At 34.0% G+C, this 20847-nt stretch overlaps 1 protein-coding gene across 13 annotated transcripts in view; it reads left to right on the forward strand.

Moving 5' to 3' along the window:
• TCERG1 (transcription elongation regulator 1) overlaps positions 1 to 20847 on the forward strand; it is a 65469-nt gene that overhangs the window by 36978 nt on the left and 7644 nt on the right. For 7 of the 13 annotated variants that reach the window (XR_188901.5, XM_004476581.4, XM_004476586.3 and 4 more), the window contains 8 exons: positions 1756 to 1916; positions 3109 to 3165; positions 3304 to 3370; positions 4483 to 4533; positions 5907 to 6042; positions 6868 to 6957; positions 14145 to 14263; positions 17541 to 17691. Coding sequence is in view for 11 of the 13 variants with exons in the window: in XM_004476581.4 (XP_004476638.1) it covers positions 1756 to 1916; positions 3109 to 3165; positions 3304 to 3370; positions 4483 to 4533; positions 5907 to 6042; positions 6868 to 6957; positions 14145 to 14263; positions 17541 to 17691 (832 nt within the window). In the remaining 2 variants the exon portion in view is untranslated. The remainder of the gene's footprint in view (positions 1 to 1755; positions 1917 to 3108; positions 3166 to 3303; positions 3371 to 4482; positions 4534 to 5906; positions 6043 to 6867; positions 6958 to 14144; positions 14264 to 17540; positions 17692 to 20847) is intronic. The other 6 variants (XR_011646826.1, XM_004476582.4, XM_071210480.1 and 3 more) reach the window with 1 other exon arrangement.

Below are 20847 nucleotides of genomic sequence, written 5' to 3' on the forward strand. Positions count from 1 at the left end.
CATATTATTTTAAAATTTACTTTTTGACTTTTGCTTTTGACTCATGAGTTATGTAGAAGTCTGTTGTTTCATTTCCAGATACATGGGGTTTTTCTAAATACGTTAGCAATTTAATGACCCTATTTATAATACTTGTTATGATTTCAGTATCTTTACATTTACTGACACTTACTGATCACCATATGTTCTTTCTTAGTATCATGAAATTAAATGAAAAGACTCTGTATTCTATACTTGCTGATGGAGTGTTCTATAAATGTTTGTTAGATCAAAGAGATTAGTAATATTCAGCTCTTTTTTGATTTTTTTTTTTTTTTGGTCAGGTTGGTCTGTCACTTGCTGAGAAAGATTGGTATTAGTTTTCTGGTTTTTTGGAATTGCCTATTTTTCTCTTTAATTTGGTCCAGTCTTGCTTTTGAGACTCTGTTAATAGGCTCATATACATTTTGTAATTTTATCTTCCTGTAGAACTGTCCCTTTTATCACTATGAAATGACCCTCTTTGTCTCTGGTAACTTTGTCTTGAAGTTTATTTTCTCTGTTATTAAAATAGCCATTCCTGGTTTCTTATGCTTCTCGTGTTTGCATGGTACCTTTTTCTTCCATTTGAAAATGTTGCTGGCCATTTTTGTCTTCAGTTTTTTTTCTGCCCTCATCTCTTTCTTCCCTGCTTCTGGGACCCCAGTGGCATGTATGTTAGACATTTTGATATAGTCCTGTAGGTTTCTGAGCTTTTGTTTATTTTTTTTTACTCCTCTGCTCATCAGATGAAATAATTAATAATTTATCTTCTAGGTCATCTCTGCTCTGCTCTTGAGTCAGTCCAGTGAAATTATATTTTAGCTATTGTATTTTTCACTTCTGAAATTTCCATTTGGTTCCGTTCTTTACAGTTTCTATTTTTCATTGCTGAGAAACTCCTACATTTCATTTCAAGTGTGGTTTTCTTTATCTCATAAAGTCTCTGGTAATTTCAGTTGGTAGGTCTTAGGCTTGGCAACTGCTGATTAACAAAAACAATGGTTTTTGTTGGAGTTTTAGCTGCCACCATGCTCATGTGACTGTAGTCACCCTCAGAGGAAAGCAATGAGGGGGCAGAAATAGGGAACTCATTCCTTGCAGTCCTTTCTCTAATCTTTTGGTTTGCCTCCTCCACTTCAAAGAGTCCTTAGGTATTTGTTTTTCTGTGTTTGAGTTTCTAGTTGTAAGTAACAGGAGCAATGGGTTGTAGAGGGCTACGCTGCCATAGCACAGTCAATACTTTTCTACTTTTTATGTAAGATGTAATGAGATTTAAGGGCTTCATAGAAGGTCATATTTGCATAATTCTGGTTTATTAAAAAATATTTACAACTACTTAATAAGTAGGGTCATCTGTTTTTGTCTTTAGATCTGCTTTATACTAGTAGTATTTCTTGCCATTAAAATTGAACTTTGTGATAGTTTAAAATTTAATGTTCTCATATTGCTTGTGCCAGATGAAGTTCCTGAGCACTCTAAACTGATCTCAGATTGCTCTGTATTTCTTGGTTTTCTCAAGTAATATGTTCTGCTGCTTTCTTTTTACCTTAACCAAGCAGCGCCTTCTACTCTAAAAACCAGGTTTGCTTCTCTACAAATAATTACTAGTAATAAGAATATTTCCCTCATCACTCTCCTAACAGGGTGACAGTAAAAGACCTAGAAATGAAATATACTCTATAAGGAAAAATTGTGTTCTATAACATTAAGAAAATATTTTTAATCAATCCTTAGGTGTGTTGTTTGGACTGGTGATGAGCGGGTCTTTTTTTATAATCCTACCACTCGTCTTTCTATGTGGGACCGGCCTGATGATCTGATTGGAAGGGCAGATGTTGACAAAATTATTCAGGAACCTCCTCATAAGAAAGGAATGGAAGAAGGGAAGAAACTAAGTAAGTTTATTTTTTTAAAAGGAGGTACTGGGCATTGAACCCAGGACCTTGTGACTGAGCTACATCCACTCCCCTAAGTAAGTTTTAAATTAGAAATTTATCCTTTATATTATTATTCTTTTAATATTTTGATAGAAAATATAAGTACTATTTACAAAAAATAACTTTCAAGGAATTTTTCTTTTTTTATTAACTTATTGTCCTTGTTAAGATTTTTGCTAAGTCCAGGATAGGTTGATAGTATGTACTCTTGCTTCATGTCTAGTAATAATACCAAACACTTCTTGAGCCTTTCAGGTCAACAAGAGCTAAAAGTAATATATTTTTGAAATAACCAAAATTATGGAATATTTTTACAAAATACTTTATTGTTCACTAAAAGGATATAATATTCTAAAGTAGATTAAATTTGGGAAAGATAAGACTTATTCCTGAGAGAGTAGAGATTCCTAAATCTTACTAAGGTTGTCTTTTAATCTGCTTCAGGTTCAGACAGCATTCCAATACATACACAATGAGCACAAAGATTTTTAGATAATTTTTATTACATATTTCTTTTTGGTAATTTTTATAGTATTTCTGTTCCTGGCATATAATGTAAAAACATGATAATTAAATCATTTAACACTTGAAATCAAACAATTCCAGTGTTATTTATAATAATTGAGTTTTCATGGGTTGTATATATGTAGTAGTACCATTTTCTGGTTACGTTTGATTTCCAAATCATTGAAACTTTACGTATTGGAAACCAAAGGTACTAAGCACCATTTTTTTCTTTTGGCTATGAATTAGTATGATATTTTATAACTGAAGTATTAAATAATGCCAGGAAAGTATGTGATTTGCTTTTTGTTTTTATGAATCTGTTTTTAAGTATTTGATCTCATTGCTTGATAAATATATTAACATGCATCATAAAAAGGCACTGTGAATTCTGAATCAAGAAAGTCTTATTTTATATAGTTATAAATTTATGGTTTGGGTAAGAAACATTTCAAAGTGAATTTTAAAATTTAATACAAATGGAGGATAAACAGAAGGAGGTATACAATTATGTCTTTTTAATATTTTATAAAGGAGTGATTATTAGAGGATGGGTATTTTATACAAACATATTATTATTTTTTAAAGAAAAGATGGAATGTATGTGTATACATAGTCATTAAAATTTTTGAAATGTTTTTGCCAGGGCATCTGACTCCAACAATGCTGTCCATCCAAAAGTGGCAATTCTCTATGAGTGCAAGTGAGTGAACTAACTATAAATTGTAGCTTCTTTATAAAGGATGTGTTCTGATAGTGGTTAGCAGAAGGATTCATGCCTAAATGTTTCGATTGTTGCCTGCTTACTAGTATTCTGACAAAGTTAAATTTTATCTTATAGTTAAAGAAGAACAAGAATTAATGGAAGAAATTAATGAGGATGAGCCTGTAAAAGCAAAAAAACGGAAGTAAGTACTACATATAGTTTATTTAATTCAGATAGCTTTTATCTTTTAGATGTTTATTAGGTTACTGTCAGGTCATGATTGGAAGGCACAGGTAACATATATCTTGTTAGGAGATGGAAGTCGTCGTGATAACTCTCTTTTAGGCCTGATATTTAGCTTTGCTTTTAGAATGTAGAAATGGTATCCCTTCTTTTGCTAGATTTACAAAAGATTTGGTTATTTAAGTATGTATTATTATGAAGCCGGATGACATTTTAGGAATCGGCTGATGGGTTATTTTCAGAAATTTGTTAGGCATAAATATTAAAAAAAATAATTTTCCTCTCTAATACAGACCCCATTGGATACCATTCCAGAGCTCCCATAACCACAGATATAGATGTCTCTCTATTTCTGTGTATTTGCCTTATTACTTAACCTAGTCCTTGAGTCCTTACAACCTGGTGAGGGAGTAATCCTTGAGCTTGGAAACTGCTCTGAGGGAATGAGATTGCTGTAAATGAAAGCATTGGCTTGGCCACTGCTCTAGAATTGGGTAAAATGTGAATGCAACTTTGGTTTTTTTTTATGGGGGGAGTGGAAAAGTGGGAGAGAGGTTTGTGTGAGGGGAATGGGACCATTATTTAGCAGCAAAAAGGAAAGTTTGAAGACATTTTAGAAAGTGGTTGGTCGCAGTCCTTATCTGAAAAAGGACAGATTGAATGCAGCCAAATTTGGCAAAGAACAAGTAAGACAACCCCTGTCCCCTGTCAAGGGTGGTCCTTTAAAAAATTTCTTAATGGGCAAAACATTGAAGAAAATACAATATTAAAGAGAACCACTCATAATCTACCACCCTAACCCAGTTATTCTCATTTTTGCAATTGATTTTTTAGTTCTTGAGCAAATGTATAAGTATTTTCATTAGTTGTAATAAACCAGTTATGTGTTTTTTATTTAAAATAGTCTATCTAGAATATGACATTTGTTTTCTTAATTATTGTAAATGACTGTATTCATTCTGTTTATGTACCATATATTTTGGATGTTCCTATGATGTTAAACTTTTAGGTTGTTTTTAATTGTTTGTTCTTATAGACAACTTTGTAAGGTTTTTTAACTGCTTTTATCAGGAGAATGTCAAAGAAGTCCTTTATGTGGATTGCCCGAGCTTCTCTATTTAGGTACAAAGCTAAAAGCCTATTTTTCCTGGCTCAGTTTTCTTTTATTTCTTTTATTGAGATAGATAGTGATAGTTTGTATTGTAACATTTTGATTTAGTATACTTCTACAAAGGTTATTTGTTTTCATTAGTTATTATATTTATTGGATGTATTTTAACTCTTTAACTATTTAAATAGTTCTTAAATTATATAATAAGAGGGTATATATATTGTTTGGCAAATTGCTTTTATCTGTTTGTTTTGTGCATATCGTAGGTCACAGACTATCTGGCTAAGTTCCTGCAGGTCACGGACTGTATCTTCTATTTCTTTTGATTCGTTCCCTAAGTTGCTCATTACCTCTCAGTTATCATATTTGTGGGCTAGCCTTTAGTTCCATTTAAGTCTCCTGGGCTTGGGCTACCCTCACTTGCCTATATAATAGCGTGCTTTTACATTTCCTCATACTCTTGATTTCCTGATTCCCTAAGTTTGTATAGAGAATATGAAACATTTTTTTTTTATTATATTGAGCAGATCATATTTAGAAAGGATGATCTGCTCATATATACCCAAGTATTACTGAATTACCTACTTTTTTGGACTATTCATGATTGGCCTTATTTATAGCGCAGATGTTTGAGAGGTGACTTGATTTCATGTTTAAATGTTATAAATACCACATAGGAACAGGGCTACCCTCAGCCCTGAGGTGCATTTTTGGAGGAACAAGAAGTAGTTTAGTTATTGGCGAACAGTTCTAATTCTGCCTAACTACTCCTGGGCCCATGTTGCTCTCTGGGACCTGTCCTTCAACTTAAATCTCAACCTATCACCCAGAAAGTGAGTAATAAAATTGTCAGGTAGGTAAGGTATATGTATCACATATCCATTTGGCCAAGTTTGCAAATATTTTAATTTTATTTTCAAATTAAATGTTAGAGATTACTAAGACTCGTACCTTATTTCTATTAGATGTTTTTCAATATTTTATACATTTATAATGTAAAACTTTCTAGAAAATATTGTTTTTCCTCTCATTTCAAGAACTAAAAAAATATGTATTTTGTGCTGTTTGATTCTAACACAGTATTATTGAGATATTAAGGTCATTTGGTGTATCATCTAGTGTCAGGGAGAGACAGCACCTTAAAGGTACATTTGTTTACTAACAATGTAGCCATTGTAACATTGTTAGAAGCTCATTGTAACTTTATTATTATAATGAAAGTTGCTGTTCCCTTAGGGTTCATTAGAAACCCTCAGTATAATTTGTTTTGCCAAAATATGCTGCTCAGTAGTGAGTCTTGAAAATTCCATTGATTTCTAAGAATTTTATAAGGTTATTTATTAATATTTTGTCAGTTGATGCCCTATATTTAATTTTTTTATAGGAGAGACGATAATAAAGACATTGATTCAGAGAAAGAAGCTGCCATGGAAGCTGAAATTAAAGCTGCCCGAGAAAGGGCCATTGTCCCTCTGGAGGCCCGAATGAAGCAGTTCAAGGACATGCTGCTAGAGAGAGGGGTCAGAAAACAATCTTTGGGGGAGATATTTCTGTTTTGTATAAGTAATATAAATATGTCTTGCTAAAAGGTCAAACCTAAGGTTAGTGCTCATGTTATGGGGGGTGGGGGTGGGGTAAGGGAAGCCTGTCAAATTACTGTACTTCTTTTTGAAACAGCCTTTGCTTGGCTAATCATATCATATTTAACTAAATGCCATTTTACTATCCTTTTAAGTACAAATAACGTTTAACATTTATTGGGTCATTAAATTTTGGTGAGTAATATAAAGGCGATTATTAACATTACAGAATGGCGGACTACTTGGGATAGGTAATGTATATAAGATCCTTCCTTTAATATTTTCAGAATGGTCTGGTTAAAGGAGAATTGGTAATTTATGGTATTAATATTAGTGAAACTTAGCTGAAAAGGGATTTTAAGCTTTTGGTGGTTATATTCACAGATTCATTTCAATAAGTAAAAATGTTCAATTTTAAATCTCAGTATTCATAAGATTGGAGCAAGCCTGGGAAATCAAAGTACATATCTTCAAGGCCTTTTCTCATAAACTGATTTGTAAAATGTCACACAGTAGTGGTTATTTTAATGAGTAATTAAGTGTGTTATTTCTATATAATACAGAAATGTTCAGAGCCAATTAGTGTGGAAATTTGCTATTGCTCACCTCCCACTGCTTGTCATTTATTAGTGATGGAAACTTCAGGATGGTTTTTATTATGTCTCCTTTATAAATTGATGTCCTGTAGATCTCAAGCAAAATTATATGACCTTTATGTTTTTAGAGCAAGCTTAATTATGAGGCAACACATTTTTTATTTTAAAGGTGTCTGCTTTTTCAACATGGGAGAAAGAGTTACACAAGATAGTTTTTGATCCTCGGTACTTACTTCTCAATCCTAAAGAGAGAAAACAGGTAAAAGTAAAATAACATTATTTAAGAAATATATATCCTTTGCCAACATAACTTTTAAATAGAAAGGATTTGTGTTAAATCAGTCCTTTAAAAACAAAGCCTCGTATCTTAGAAGATAGTCATCCGCTATATGTGGTCATTTCTGCATCAGAAATATTTGCATAGTTTTGCCTATTTGGACGTGGAGATTGCCTCATTGACTTTTTGTCTTTTTGCCTCATACACACTTAGGTTATATCTAATACAGTTTCAAACTTCATTTCACATGAATTTTTTATCTTTTATTGGGCAAAAAGTATAAATTTAGAGTGGAAAAATAGCAAAATAGATGAGTAAAAAGGAGAAAAATCTTCATCCTCTAATCTTACCTAGCAAATATGGCCACCACTAAACATTTGGATTATAGTCTTGACCATTATGTGCCAATATATACATATATATGGATGTATATTGTTTATAGACAATACTCAGACATATATTTCTTTCACATAGTACCCACACAAAATCCATGTCTAAGCATCTGTTAAAGTGTCTGATTTCATCATAAACTTAGAGAAATGATGGATATTTCAGGGTGTCTGCTGATGGTGTCAGCATGAATTAGAGTTACCTTGTACTGAGTTCCCATTTATTCCCATGATGATTCAGTGACACATATCATCTCATGGTGATTGCTGCTTTCTCTAAAGCATTGCACACTTCCAACCTATTTAATTTTTGAATTACCTGGACCATCCCAGCACTGATCTCTGTAAAATGTGAGTATGTTGAAGCCCTTGCTATAGTGCTGTTGAGCTATAAGATACCAATGATCCATCTCCTGTTTTTATAATTTAGTGGTTGGAGTAGTTTTCCACACAACTGTGCCATCGTGTATGTAGGTCTGGTCTTGGATTTTAATGGATAGGATATTATGGTGAGCCAGAATTGTATTTTAGTACTTCTGATAGGAAGACATGGCTTTCCAAATGCCATATTTGCACCTGCATTTCAAGTATAGCTGTCATTTTTAACAACGACTTGTTTAGGCGGGTTTGCTAATCTCAATTGTTAGCTCTAGCAATATCTACAAATCAGCCTTGGTTCTTTTTTTCCCCCCACTGTCTGTATCTGACCTATCAGCAAATCTGTCTTCGTAGTAATGCATAGCTCTAGTTATCTAAAATTATCTTGTTTGTCATCTCTCCTCTCTTATAGGAGATACATTCTATGATGTCAAGATCTTCTCTTTTCCACTGCTCTGTGTTGTACCTGGAACAATACCTAATCTAAATTGTTCTGAAGACTTACTTTAAAACTTATAACCCTTTCCTCTTCATGGGGCTGATTAATAGTTTCTGACAGAATGAAATTATGAGAACTAAAATTTCTTTTCTAATTTTAGAGGTATTCTGGTGATATCTCATTAATAGAGTTATCAATTATTCTCTTTTAAAAATGTTCTCATCTGTTTTGAGTAGAATTCTTTTCTTGCAGTAAGAGTGTAAGGAGAAATTAAATTTAACATTAATTTTGCCAAAGTTTTTTGAGTACTTTATTAGTTGCATGAGAGTATAAAATCATGGAAAAATGAGCTTTTGTAATTTATTTTGTAATTTCATATCTAATTTGTACATTGATTTTATTTTTTATATTTTTTTCTCAAATTTTTAAAGAAGCCTTAGATTACATAAATGTTATGAAAAATACATGGGATTCCCATATACACCCCTCCCCCCCACTTTTCCATATTAACAACATCTTTCATTAGTGTGATACATTTGTTAGAATTCATGAACACACACTGAAGCATTCCTATTAACCGTGGACTGTATTTACATTATAGTTTACACTCTGACCCGTACAACTTTCTCGTTACAACAAAATTTGTGATGGCCTGCATCTGTCATTACAGTGTCATGCAGGACAGTTCCTGTACATTAATTTTAAAAACACATAACTGTAACCATTAATTTCGACTTGTGATTTTTTTGAATTCTTGCTTTTGATAAAAGATCATTTCAGTAGTCAGAAATGCTTTTATTTCTATTTTTTAATAACATTTTAAAGTGGTTAATATATTTCAAAAAAAGCAATCCATTTCCAAGTTTGTTATTTGGTTCTGATGTATAAAGTAGTTATGCTAACACTTTAAGTTGTATGTTATTATTTCTAAATGAATATTTGAATGTAGCATATGTTCTTCAGAGAATTTTAGGATTGAGAGTGTTAGAATATGGTAATGAATTACCAAAAGAAGTATTTATGATTGCCAGTGGCCCATTCAGTTACTGTTTACCAAATCAATATCACATTACACATTAAATTAAATTGATATGAGAATCATATAATAGAGACCCAAACTTTAAGCAGACTTACATTTTGAGGAAAAAAGCATGTAGAAAGCGTACAGCTTGATAAAGTTTTAGAAAGTGAATATACCATGTAATTACCTAGATCAAGAAATACAACACCAGCAGCCAAGAAAGCCCTCTTGAAGACTTACTTTTCCCCCTTTACTATAGTCTTCACTAGAGCTCTCATTATAATCAAATAATAAGTTGAAGGCTTACTTATATTTTTCCTTATGCCTATAAAAGTGAACTTAGCTAGGAATTATTTTTAGCTAGGAATTATTTTAAAATATATTCATGACATAAAATTTTATTCACATATTGACGTTGTCAGAAAGTGCCTGCTTAAAACAGGGACATAAAGCCAAGTCTAATGGAAAGAATGACACAAATAATTTGGAAAAACATGGAAGCATGACAGAATTCCTAATTTTCTATGAGGTGTTCATCTGTGTCATCTCATGTGGGATATCCCAAAGAAGGAATGTGTTCTCTCCAGTTTCTCAAAGAAAGTTAATATAAAATTCACTTGGATTTTGTACATTATTTAATACTCATACAAATAAGGAAGTATAGGCTGAAAAGGAGAGAGGGTTTGGAAGTAAATCATTTTGCCTCTTAAGCTGGCATGTATTTTTGTATGATTTTCTGTGGTGCTATATTTAGAGGATATTGAAATTGACCTCCATGTTTAGCAGGGGACTGGTTATATATTTGTAGATATTTTTATTTATCTTTTGAAGATTGAGGTAGATAAATATCGACTGAGCTGGAAAGATGTCTAAGTTGTTTTAAAGAAATTTTTTAAAAGTGTTTTCCTTTTTCCAAAGATGTTCATGCACATATTAAGGAGCCAAATCATTCCATAAGGTATGTTAGGTAAAACACTAGAATGCTGTCCCAATTTTATCTTCCTGAAGAAATTTCTCACAGTCTTCTGACTTGGCTTCATTCTGGTCTGATTGCCCTCTATACCTCAAGAATGACAGTTCCTTACCCTCACTCCTAGCATTTCCTTCATCTCTCTTTTTTAGACCAGAATCACCTGTTCCCTACATCATAAGTCTTCTCTCTGAAGTCTTCTCTTCCTTGGTTTACTCCCTTTTTACGGAATTCATCTCTCTAGTAACTTCTTGAGAGAGCATGCCTAGGAAATAAATTTTTGGAGGCCTTAAAAATTTTGAAAAATTCTTTATTATATCCTTATTTGGAATTGTTTGGCTGGGTAAGGTGTTTGAAGTTGGTAATCTTTTCATTCAGGATTTTAAAGGCGTTGCTCTGTTTCTAGTTTTTAGCTTGTTTTTTTTGAAGACAATTTTTGCATGCATGCCTGATTATATACCCTTCTCTATAACTGTTGTCCTTGGTGTTCTGAAATTTCATGATGATATGTGCCCTTGTGAAAAGGTCAATTGTGCTGGGCCTTTGGTGGCCCTTTAAAACTGGAAGCTCATATCCTTCACTTCTAAGAGATTCTTCTGTATTACTTGTATTATTTTTTAAAAATTTGCTTCCTTGGGAAGCGGATGTGGCTCAAGTGATTGGGCTCCCATCTACCATATGGGAGGCCCCGGTTTTGATTCCTAGGAAGTCCTGGTGAAGGCAAGCTGATGGTTGGTGCTGTGAAGCTGATAGCCTGTACTGCAGATAGCTGGCACAGCAAGATGACACAACAAAGGAGAGACAGTGAGAGATGCAGCAGACCAGGGAGCTGAGAGGCTCAAGCAATTGAGTGCCATTCTCCCATACTGGAAGGCTCTGGGATTGGTTCCCCGTCCCTCCTAAAAGAGAAAGATGAGAAGGAAAGACAAGCGGACATGGAAAGAACACACAGCAAATGGACAGAGAGAGCAGACAGCGAGTACAAACAATGGGGGGAGGGGGTAGATAAATATTAAAAAAAAAAAAAAAAGATTTTGCTTCCAACTGTTTTTTTTTTTTGTTCTTGGGCAGAGATTTTGCCCTGCTTGACTGGTCCTAAAAGTTTATCTTTTCTGTCCTGTTTTCCACCTCTGTCTTTTTGCTTAACTTTTCAGATGATCTTTTCCCACTTTTATTATCCAGTCCATCAGAGTTTTCATTTCTGCTGTCATCTTTTTATTTCTGAGTTCTTTGAATAGTTTTTCTTGTTTCATGATTATAGTATCTTTTCATAGTTCTATGAAATTGTTGAGGATATTTCTTTCTTTAAATTTTCATTTTCCTGCATAGTCTCTGTTTCTGCTAAATTTTTTTCTGTTTGGGACCTTGTTTCTCATGTTGAAGGTTTTCCTTACATATTTCAGAGGCCTTGATTCTGCTCAAGATTAGGAATAAAGCACTAAAATACTTTGGGCACTGTTAACTGTGAGCTTTTGGGCTGGCCTTCATGATCCTGGGGCTTTACTGTAGCATAATAGTTCTCATCCAGGGACAGTTTGGTCTCCAGGCCATTTTTGATGGTCACAATTGAGGGGATGCTGCTAAACATCCAACAATATGCAGGGCAGAAACCCCTGAGAAAGAATTATCCAGCCCAAAATGTCAACGGTGCTGAAGTTGGAAGCCCTTCCTGTAGGGTAATTTAGTCTGGGTTGTATTGTTGCGGTTCTCTGGAGCCACTATTATTTAGACTGGTCAGATTTCCCATAGGGACTACTAGTCTTCTGACTAGAGGGCACCGATCTTGCTGCATTGGTTCTGAGAGGCCTGTCTTAATATGTGGTATGTATGTAAGAGTTTACTTAATCTGGTATACCTCATTCCCAATTCATGTTCCCCTAGTTCAGAAATACCCTGTTTTTACCTTCTAGAGCAGGAGTTGGCAAATGTGTTATGTAAAGGGTCAGATTATAAATATTGTCTGGGCCATATGGTCTTGGTTGTAATGGGCAACTTTGCCATTGTAGTGCAAAAGCAATCATAGACATATATTTAAACATTAGCATGACTATGTTCCAATAAAGCTTTATTTATACTAATTGAAATTTGAATTTCATTTAATCTTCATGTATCCGGAAGTATTCTATCGATTATCTCTCCCCCCTCCCCGCCAACTATTTAAAAATGTAAAAGCAATTTTTGGACTATATAAAAACAGGCAACAGGCCGGACTTCGCTGCAGACGTGGTTTGCCCACCCTTGCACTAGAGAATAACAACTTGCCTTTTACTGGGGTTTAGGGGTACAGTCCCCCAATTGTGTAAATTAGGGAAGGGGAATCTAGGATTTAAGTGCTTCTTAAACAGCCCTTCAATAAATACTCTTAACTGTAGCTGTTTCCCACCCCCACTTCCATAGGTATCTGTTGTTCCCATTTCCTGAGCTCTTTGAGGATTCTCTGATGAAGTATTTGGTTGCTTATTTTCTCAACTGCTGGTTTAGGTTCATCTTTTTTGCATGCCTGCCAAATATTTTATTTTTTAAAAGATACTTAGGTTATATAAATATTTGTAAAACCTATCCAATATGCCCGGCTTCCCACACCTGCCACATTTTCCCACATTAACAACATCATTAGTGATGGTACTTTCATTGGAATTGATGAACACATTTTGGAGCATTGCCAGTAAGCATGGATTAAAGTTTGCATTGTAATTTACACTCTCTCCCACCCAATTCTGTAGGTTATGGCAAGATTTATAATGGCCTGTATCTGTCGTCGTAGTGTCATTCCGAATAATTCCCAAGTCCCAAAAACTGCCCCTGTATTACACCTGTTTTTCCCTCTCCCTGCCCTTAGAACTTCCAGAGGCCACTACCTCCATATCAATGATATAATTTCTTTCATTGCTAGAATCACAGTAAGTCTGTAGTTGAATACCAGTAAGTCTACTTTCATCCATAGTTCATTCCCCAATCTGGAGGATTCTGGGATGGTGATGTCAACTCCACCTCTAATTGAGAGGGAGCTGTGATCCCATTGGGTTGATGGACGGGACTCTCTTGGATGCAGTTGTAGACTCTCAGTTTCTTGGTATGGTAATTACCCATCATCCTCTATGTTAGTTGTCCTGGGTAAAATCAGTGAACTGGAGAGTAGGTGTTGCAAGCACCATTGAGATTCAGGGCCCAGCTGGCACATGGACAACCCAAAGATTTAAGTCTCTTAGACATACACCTACCGACTCTAGTATTAATTAAAGGTTCAAATAGAAGGACAGAAGAGCCATGTGTAAGTAAACCAAAACTGAGTCCAACTCTGTTACTCTGTGGTGCCCTGCCAGATCTTTTACCACTTACCTATCTGCTTTTCACCTTCCACAGTTTTTTCTTTTCCTTGTCCTTGTTGGTTTGTGGCTTTAAAAAGAAATCAATCTGCTCTTAATTTGTTGGGGTTTGAAGAAGGAGGGAAATAGATATGCATATTCAATTTATCATTTTTACTGTAAATTATTAGGTGGAAGAAAATGTATATTGTAAGTCATGGTTACATCTTGGTGAAAATAATTGTCTTAAGAGGATTGTAAGAAAAAAAGTAAAGTGGATTCCATTGCTAATGATGCTTTTGTCTAGGAGAAGGGATTATGAAGACTATGATATCTCTCATGCATTTCTGAATAGCTTAAAATTTTTACAATAAACTTGTATTCAATTTGTAATCAGGAAAAAATAGAAAAAAAATACAAGGGCTTTTTAGCTTTTTTTCTTTTTTCTGGAAGCCTAAATGGAAGGCTGTGTAATATTGTTAACAAAAACTGTCAAGTGAGAGTTGCTATAGATAAGTTGCAATAATTGCATTACCTGTAATTATATTCGCCCTGTTACATTTTGGATAAAGATATTAGTTTAGTATTTTTTAATAGACTCCATAATTTGGTAGTTAAGTTACCTATATGAATGACTGTCATGTCAAATTGTTTATTTTTGTGAAAGGTGTTTGATCAGTATGTAAAGACCAGAGCAGAGGAAGAACGCAGGGAAAAGAAAAACAAAATAATGCAAGCCAAGGAAGATTTCAAAAAAATGATGGAAGAAGCAAAATTCAATCCAAGGTATGTAGTTCATTACCATCAGTTATCAGTTTTTAAATATATATATATATGTATAACTATCTTTTGGATAATTAGACGTGAAAAGTTCCCTCTTCAATTATTTCTGCCTTTCTAACCTTCATTCTTAATGTATTTATTAGAGGTGCTCTATATAAGAGGCATTTGTTTTTCAAGAAGGGTACCTTTGTTTTAAATGCTTCCTGAGGTAGCAAGTTTCCTTCTCTACAAACTGGTACATGATAGAAAACTTGCCTCTATTTTCTTAAAGCTTTATACATAATAACTGGCAGTATCGGAGTATTATTTTGATTGAATTGAAGTGATGAGCACCTCTCTTTCAAAATTTTCTAGGTGTCCAGATTTATGGTTTTGTCAACATTTTCAAATGGTTATTAGTATATATTGGATATATATAATGGGCTGAAGAAAATGGGGCATTTTAAACTTGTGGGTCTAGCATTATAGTAATAATAATAATGCTAACAATTATTGGGCATTTATATGTTTATATGTGATATCTCAGTCCTTTTTTTAAGATTTATTTACTTAATTTTTCTTTATCTATCCCCCCTCACCCCCCTGACCCCAGATGGTTCTCTCTTCTGTCTGCTTGCCTTCTCCAGCAGGCATTGGGAACCAAACCCGGGCTCTCCCTCCCACATGAGAGGCGAGTGCCCAACAGCCTGAACCACATGTGCTCCTTGCAGGCTGTGGCCCGCTGACCTAATTTTAATTTTTCTCTTTGAATTGGGAAAAAGATCACTGTGGCAAAACTCTTTAGTGGAACTTGTAGGTGTAGAGCCTAGAGTTTGTTCCAAGGGACAGAATGACTGGGGAGTGTGTACTTATTATTTTAGTGCCTGTTTTTTCCATGTCTTTTTTTTTTTTTTTTTAATGAAAATTTCACACATACTGCCTGACTCATGGTCATTTTATTTCTATCTCCCCATCCTCTAACACCATTTGCCCCCATCCCTCCCCACCGCCCCATCACAAGGATTTATTTATCCTGTATATTTTAAAGTAGTCCTTCTCAGAGTTAAGAAAATGAGCAATATAGTCAATGGATCCAATGCTAAAACTAGTCTGTTCTGATTTTAAAATATAAAATATTTTACCTATTCTATAAACAATGTAAGTATAGAATAATTGAATTCTCACTTCTACACATTGATTTAGTATTTTTAAAAAAGGCTTAGTTATAGTAATAGTTAAGTTTTCCATTTTAAAATTATACGGGAAGGGGCTAAATTTATTATGAAATAAAAGCAAACAGTGGACTTAATGTGATCTCTTTTCTGGGATGCACATTATTTCTTTTAACTTCAAATTTTATTATAGCTACTGATCTATTGTTCAAACCAGATTTTCAGTGTATCCTGTTTCTGAAACGTTGAATTAGTGAAATTTGATTTTGTGAGCAACACCAGTTGTGCACAAAACATTATTAGAATCTGCTTTTGGCTAGCAGAACTTAAAAGTGACAGGGTTGTTAGTGAGTAGTACTACTAATCTTTAGGTGATATTGTATATTCTACATTTTGAAGTAAACCAGCCAGTTTTTCTTTATAATAAAAGCTGTAATTCAGTCTTTGTGTTTAGCATATAAGAAAATGTGTTTTATTTTTCACATTGAAGTAGTTTTTAAAGGGAAAATGAGCTTTATTTTTCCCCTTTAAAAATGTGCTAAATATGGGAGCATTTTTTATAAGAGTAAATTCTTATTGTGTAAGGTTAAAGCTTCAAATATTGAAATATATAACACGTATTTACAAGCTATATAATGTTTTTTTATTCATGGAAAAACTTCTTTTTTATACTTTGCCTCATTAGTCCTCAGAGACCTCATATTTATATTTAACTTGCTTGGAGTTTGCTGAGCTTTTAGGATGTATATATTGGTATTTTTTTGGTTTTGTTTTTAATCACATTTGGGAAATTTTCAGCCAGTGTTTTTATGCTCCAATTAATTGATTTCCCTTCTGGGATTCTAATTACACATATATGACATATTTGTATTTGATATTATCTTACTCTTTTACAAGTGCTGAGACTGCTCTGCCCAAATACCTTTTTTTTTTTGGTCTCCTCTTTTAATATTTGTTGATCTAACTTCAAGGAATATTTTCCAGATCTGTGCTGAAACTCCCTTTCTCTTCACTCATTAAGACCATCGCTTTGGCAACTCACTAGTAGACCCACGGTCCATGCCTCAGACTGTGTACTTTTCTCATTTTCTTGTTTCTTAATAATCTCCCTTGCCTATCCTTAAAAATACATTCCTTTTTGTTGTATCAGTATTAAGTATAATAGTTGCCTTTAAGGTGTTTGTTTAGTTAGAACATCTGGCCATCTTGGGTTCAATTTCTGTGGACTTTTTTCTTTCTATGGATCTCCTGTTTTTTTTATATGTTCAGTGATTTTTAATGGAGTATTGGATACTGTGGATAATATTTTAGAGACAGGATTCTGTTACTCTAATATCTAGCATTTGTTTTTCACTCTCAGCCCTGCAGCAGCTTATATCTAGTAATCCTTGGGTGGTCTTTTCCGTTTTTGTATAATCTGGTCCTTGGCCATGAACTTGGGCAGTCCATTCTCTGTGGACATTGGGGGTCCCTCTCTATATTAGCTTCCTCTTCTGACATTTTAGCATCCAAACTTTTATATTTGCTGCCTTCAGGCCAGTGGGACTACTGTGCTCTGCTTAGACTCTAGCTCTGTGCAATGCTTGGGAAAGTGTCCCTAGGCAGAGGTGGTGGGTCTTACTTCATGAGTTTCCCCTCTTTCAGAGATCTCGGTATTCTTGCTCTGCCTGTTGTCTACTGCTTGAAATCAGTTGCCTCATGTATTTTGTCCAGTTTTATAGTTGCTTGTGGCAGGAGGACTAATTTACAGTAAGAGTTATTCTGTCATGGCTGGAAGCAGGAGTCAGCCTCATCTTAAAATGGGTGGAAATAGATGGCTCCTAAGTCTCTTCAAGCAAACAAATTCTTTGGTCTCTGGCATTTTATAATGAATATATATCCTTTGGATGGGGTTTATTCTCCTCCCATATACTTGTCCCCTCAACACCATGTGTATGTCCTTAACCACTTGTTCTCTCTTTAGCCCTTTTATTCTTTTCTGTACCTCATTGATTACTATTTAGGCAGATATTAGGACCCAGTATCTCTTTGGCACATTTTCTTGCTGGAAAAATGGTATTTTTTTGCTCTGCCTTTCTTTAAGCAGAAATGGCTCTTCCAAAATTTACACACTTGCCATTCTGTTACAGAGCTACTTTTAGTGAATTTGCAGCCAAGCATGCTAAAGATTCACGATTCAAAGCAATTGAAAAGATGAAAGATCGAGAAGCCTTGTTTAATGAATTCGTGGCAGCTGCAAGGAAGAAAGAAAAAGAAGACTCGAAGACCAGAGGTGAGAAGGTAAGATGCAGGGGTGTGATTGATGGGAGAGAGAAAGGCAAGGGACTAAAGCTCGTGCTGTTTCTAACCTCAGTTATGGGCATGAATAATAGTACTTGCTTGTACTGTTTGGGCTTTTAAGTTAACTTTTAAAATTGTTTATATGTATGTATTCTATCACTTTATTTCCACACCGCTTATATTAGTAGCTTCACCAGACTGCATAGGTTTGCTTTAAATTTGATTAATACTCATTTTTTAAAGATGCCTGGTAAATCCAGAACTCATTAGGTTTGCCGGTCAGTGTAGCAGTAAGATTTCAAGATTCTTTATAGGTGGTAACATTTAAATTTCAAAGAGATCTTTATCCTTTTTTCCCCCTCTTTAAGATAGTATTTTTAGTGACTTCCTAATCTTTCAGTAAACATATCTTACATATAAATTATTGCTTATCAGAATTAAAGGTCAGTTATTAAAGATTAATGAATTCCAAATGTCATTTGATAGAAGTGTCAGGAATGGAGAGTTAGCTCAGCTCATCACTGGGAGGAGGAGGCAGGCTGGTGGGGAGATGGCACCAGTAGTGCATGAACCATCAAAACAGGCAATCGCTTTCCTTAGTGTCCCAATATGCTCTGTGAACAGAGAAATAAGTTTTGGAGCCTAATCATTCTTGACATTTAAAAAGTTAAAGTTATACAAATTCTGTTAAACCTTGGAGGGAAAAGAATACCACTCTTGTAAAGGAGACACCTCTTTCATTTAAAAAAGAAATGGTATCAGGTGAAATAACTTCTGTCAGAAATATCAGACTTCTGATTATCTGCTTTTTTGGGCAAAGTAACTTTTTTCACAATTATTTCACTATTAATGTTTTTGGTAAAGGAGTATGCTGCTTAGAGGAAATGTGTAAAATTTAGTTCTGCTATATAAACATTTAAATGTGGAATTAGAATCATGTTGATGGAATTGTTTGCTACTTTTGACTTGTAGTAATAACCTATTCTGTTAAAGCCAACTAAATAAAATTAATATTGTATGATTGCTTTTAGACAAATCAAATGTATTTCTTGTTTCATTTGAAATTAATGTTCTTTTTCTTAAAAAATTCTTGTAACCATTTTATGTATTCTGTTTTATAACAAGTGGATAGATTTTACCGTTTTGTGCTGTGTGGCCTGTCAATCGGTTCAGCCTGACAGCTGTCAGTCACTGACATGGAAAGTGTTATGGGATTCCCTAGTGAGGAAAGAATTGATACCTCTCTGTGTGGTGACTTTAGCCTCCTGCAGTTCTGGTACTTTTATTTTTTTAAAGTAAGGTTTAAATATAGTAGATTTTATATTCACATACTATGGAATATTTGGTTAATGTAGTTTTACAATTTTTATGACTTTCATTGTGTATTCTTTGGAAGTATGTTATCTGTATTGTTGTGTTTTGTTTTATTCACATTTTAATTGTATAATTGAACAGTAAGATCAGCAACAGTAGCATGAACCTGTTAAGAGTTTCTTTCCTTGATCTTAAACTATTTTTTAACTTGTCTTTGTGGAATTGGTACAGTTAAATCAATACCGGAATAATAACGGTTTAAAAATAATTACTTGCTGAGTCAAAAGCCTGTGAAGGACATTGACTTCTGGTGAAATTCTTGTTTTCCTTAATTAAATAGGCATTTTCAAGCTAAAGGTTTGATCATTTCCATGTACTTCTCAGGGGTAGTTTCCTATTTTATAAAAACTCCTTTAAAATTCGAGTTATTTTTATTAGACCTGTATTTGTTTTGTTTGCCAAAGAACCTACCCTGGAATTTTAATTTACAAAATATAACCAATTTACCTTTTGGAACAGTACATTTGAGGTTATACGTAATGGAATTAATCCTGTGTTAGGGAGTTGGCATTGTTCTCTGCTCTCTCTCTTTAAACTTTCAAACATAAGTATTGTTGCTCCTACTACATTAGACCAAGGAGACTGTTTTCTCCCTATTAAACCAAACACCCTAGATTGTAAGATTTTTACTTATAGAGGGAAGAAAATGGGGAGAATTGGGCCTTTAAAGTTCACTGTGTTTATATTTCACAATTTAACATAAATTTGCCCTCTTGCTGTTAAATGCATCTAGAAATTTGAATGTTCTTATCAGGTATGAGGTAGAAAAGATGAACAGTTACATTAAGTATTTCCTTAATCACTGTCTGGAAATACTGGGTGTAATCATTTATCATTGATGTAAATAAAACCAGGAGTCGAGTTCAGTAGTAGGGGAATCATACAGATGATTAGCTCTTTTTTTTTTTTAATCGATGCAGAAACTCTGTTTCTTATAACCTTACAAGTGTTGGCCAGAAAGGACCTCACCCTCCTTGTTAATCCTGTGATATGGGAAATGAAGTTGGAGGAGGAAATGATAGGGTTGGTTAGAATGAACAGAAAAAATGAATCACTTACTTTTTTGTACACACACATCTTAAATTTTGGGTCATGTGGGGAGACAACATATTTAATCTGTGTAGGGGAGAGGTTCTTAACAGAGCCTGAATTTGAAATGTTTTGCTACATTGGGGGTTTCCATGATAGGAGTATAAAGTAATAGAAATGAGGTTAATATTTAGAACATTTAGGTCCTTAAGGATACATAAAAATAAATACCTCATTTACTCCTTTCCTCTTCTGTGTTAAAAAACTGAAAAAATATAGTTTGGGAGAGGGGTTAAAATACGGCAGACTGAATGCAGTTTTTTAAGTAATGGTTTTAGCCTACATAGAAATTCTGTAATTTTCTTACATATCAAGGTAGGAGCACTCTTTTTTATATAATTAAAATTCAAAATTTTACCCCATTCATGTTGATTTTAGACATTTGACAAAATAGTTTCTAGCTTTGCAGTGATGTAACACTTGCTATTTGTGCTCAACCATTTCTACCCCCTTCCATTCATCTAATTTTAAAAATCAATCATTATGATCTTGATTTTAAAGTATTTTATTATCAGTTCATTATCCTGAAACTTGGCTAAAAATAATTGCAGCTCAACGTAAATTCACATTCCCTCCAAACACATTGGTAGTTCTGAGATCACCAGATACATATAACCTATTCTGTATTTGAGTAACTTATTTGGAGAATATCATTTATCTTGAATTTGGCAGATTTTAAATGAGCCTTGTGCT

The sequence above is a fragment of the Dasypus novemcinctus genome, chromosome 2 (genome assembly GCF_030445035.2).
Source record: "Dasypus novemcinctus isolate mDasNov1 chromosome 2, mDasNov1.1.hap2, whole genome shotgun sequence".
Lineage (NCBI taxonomy): Eukaryota > Metazoa > Chordata > Mammalia > Cingulata > Dasypodidae > Dasypus > Dasypus novemcinctus.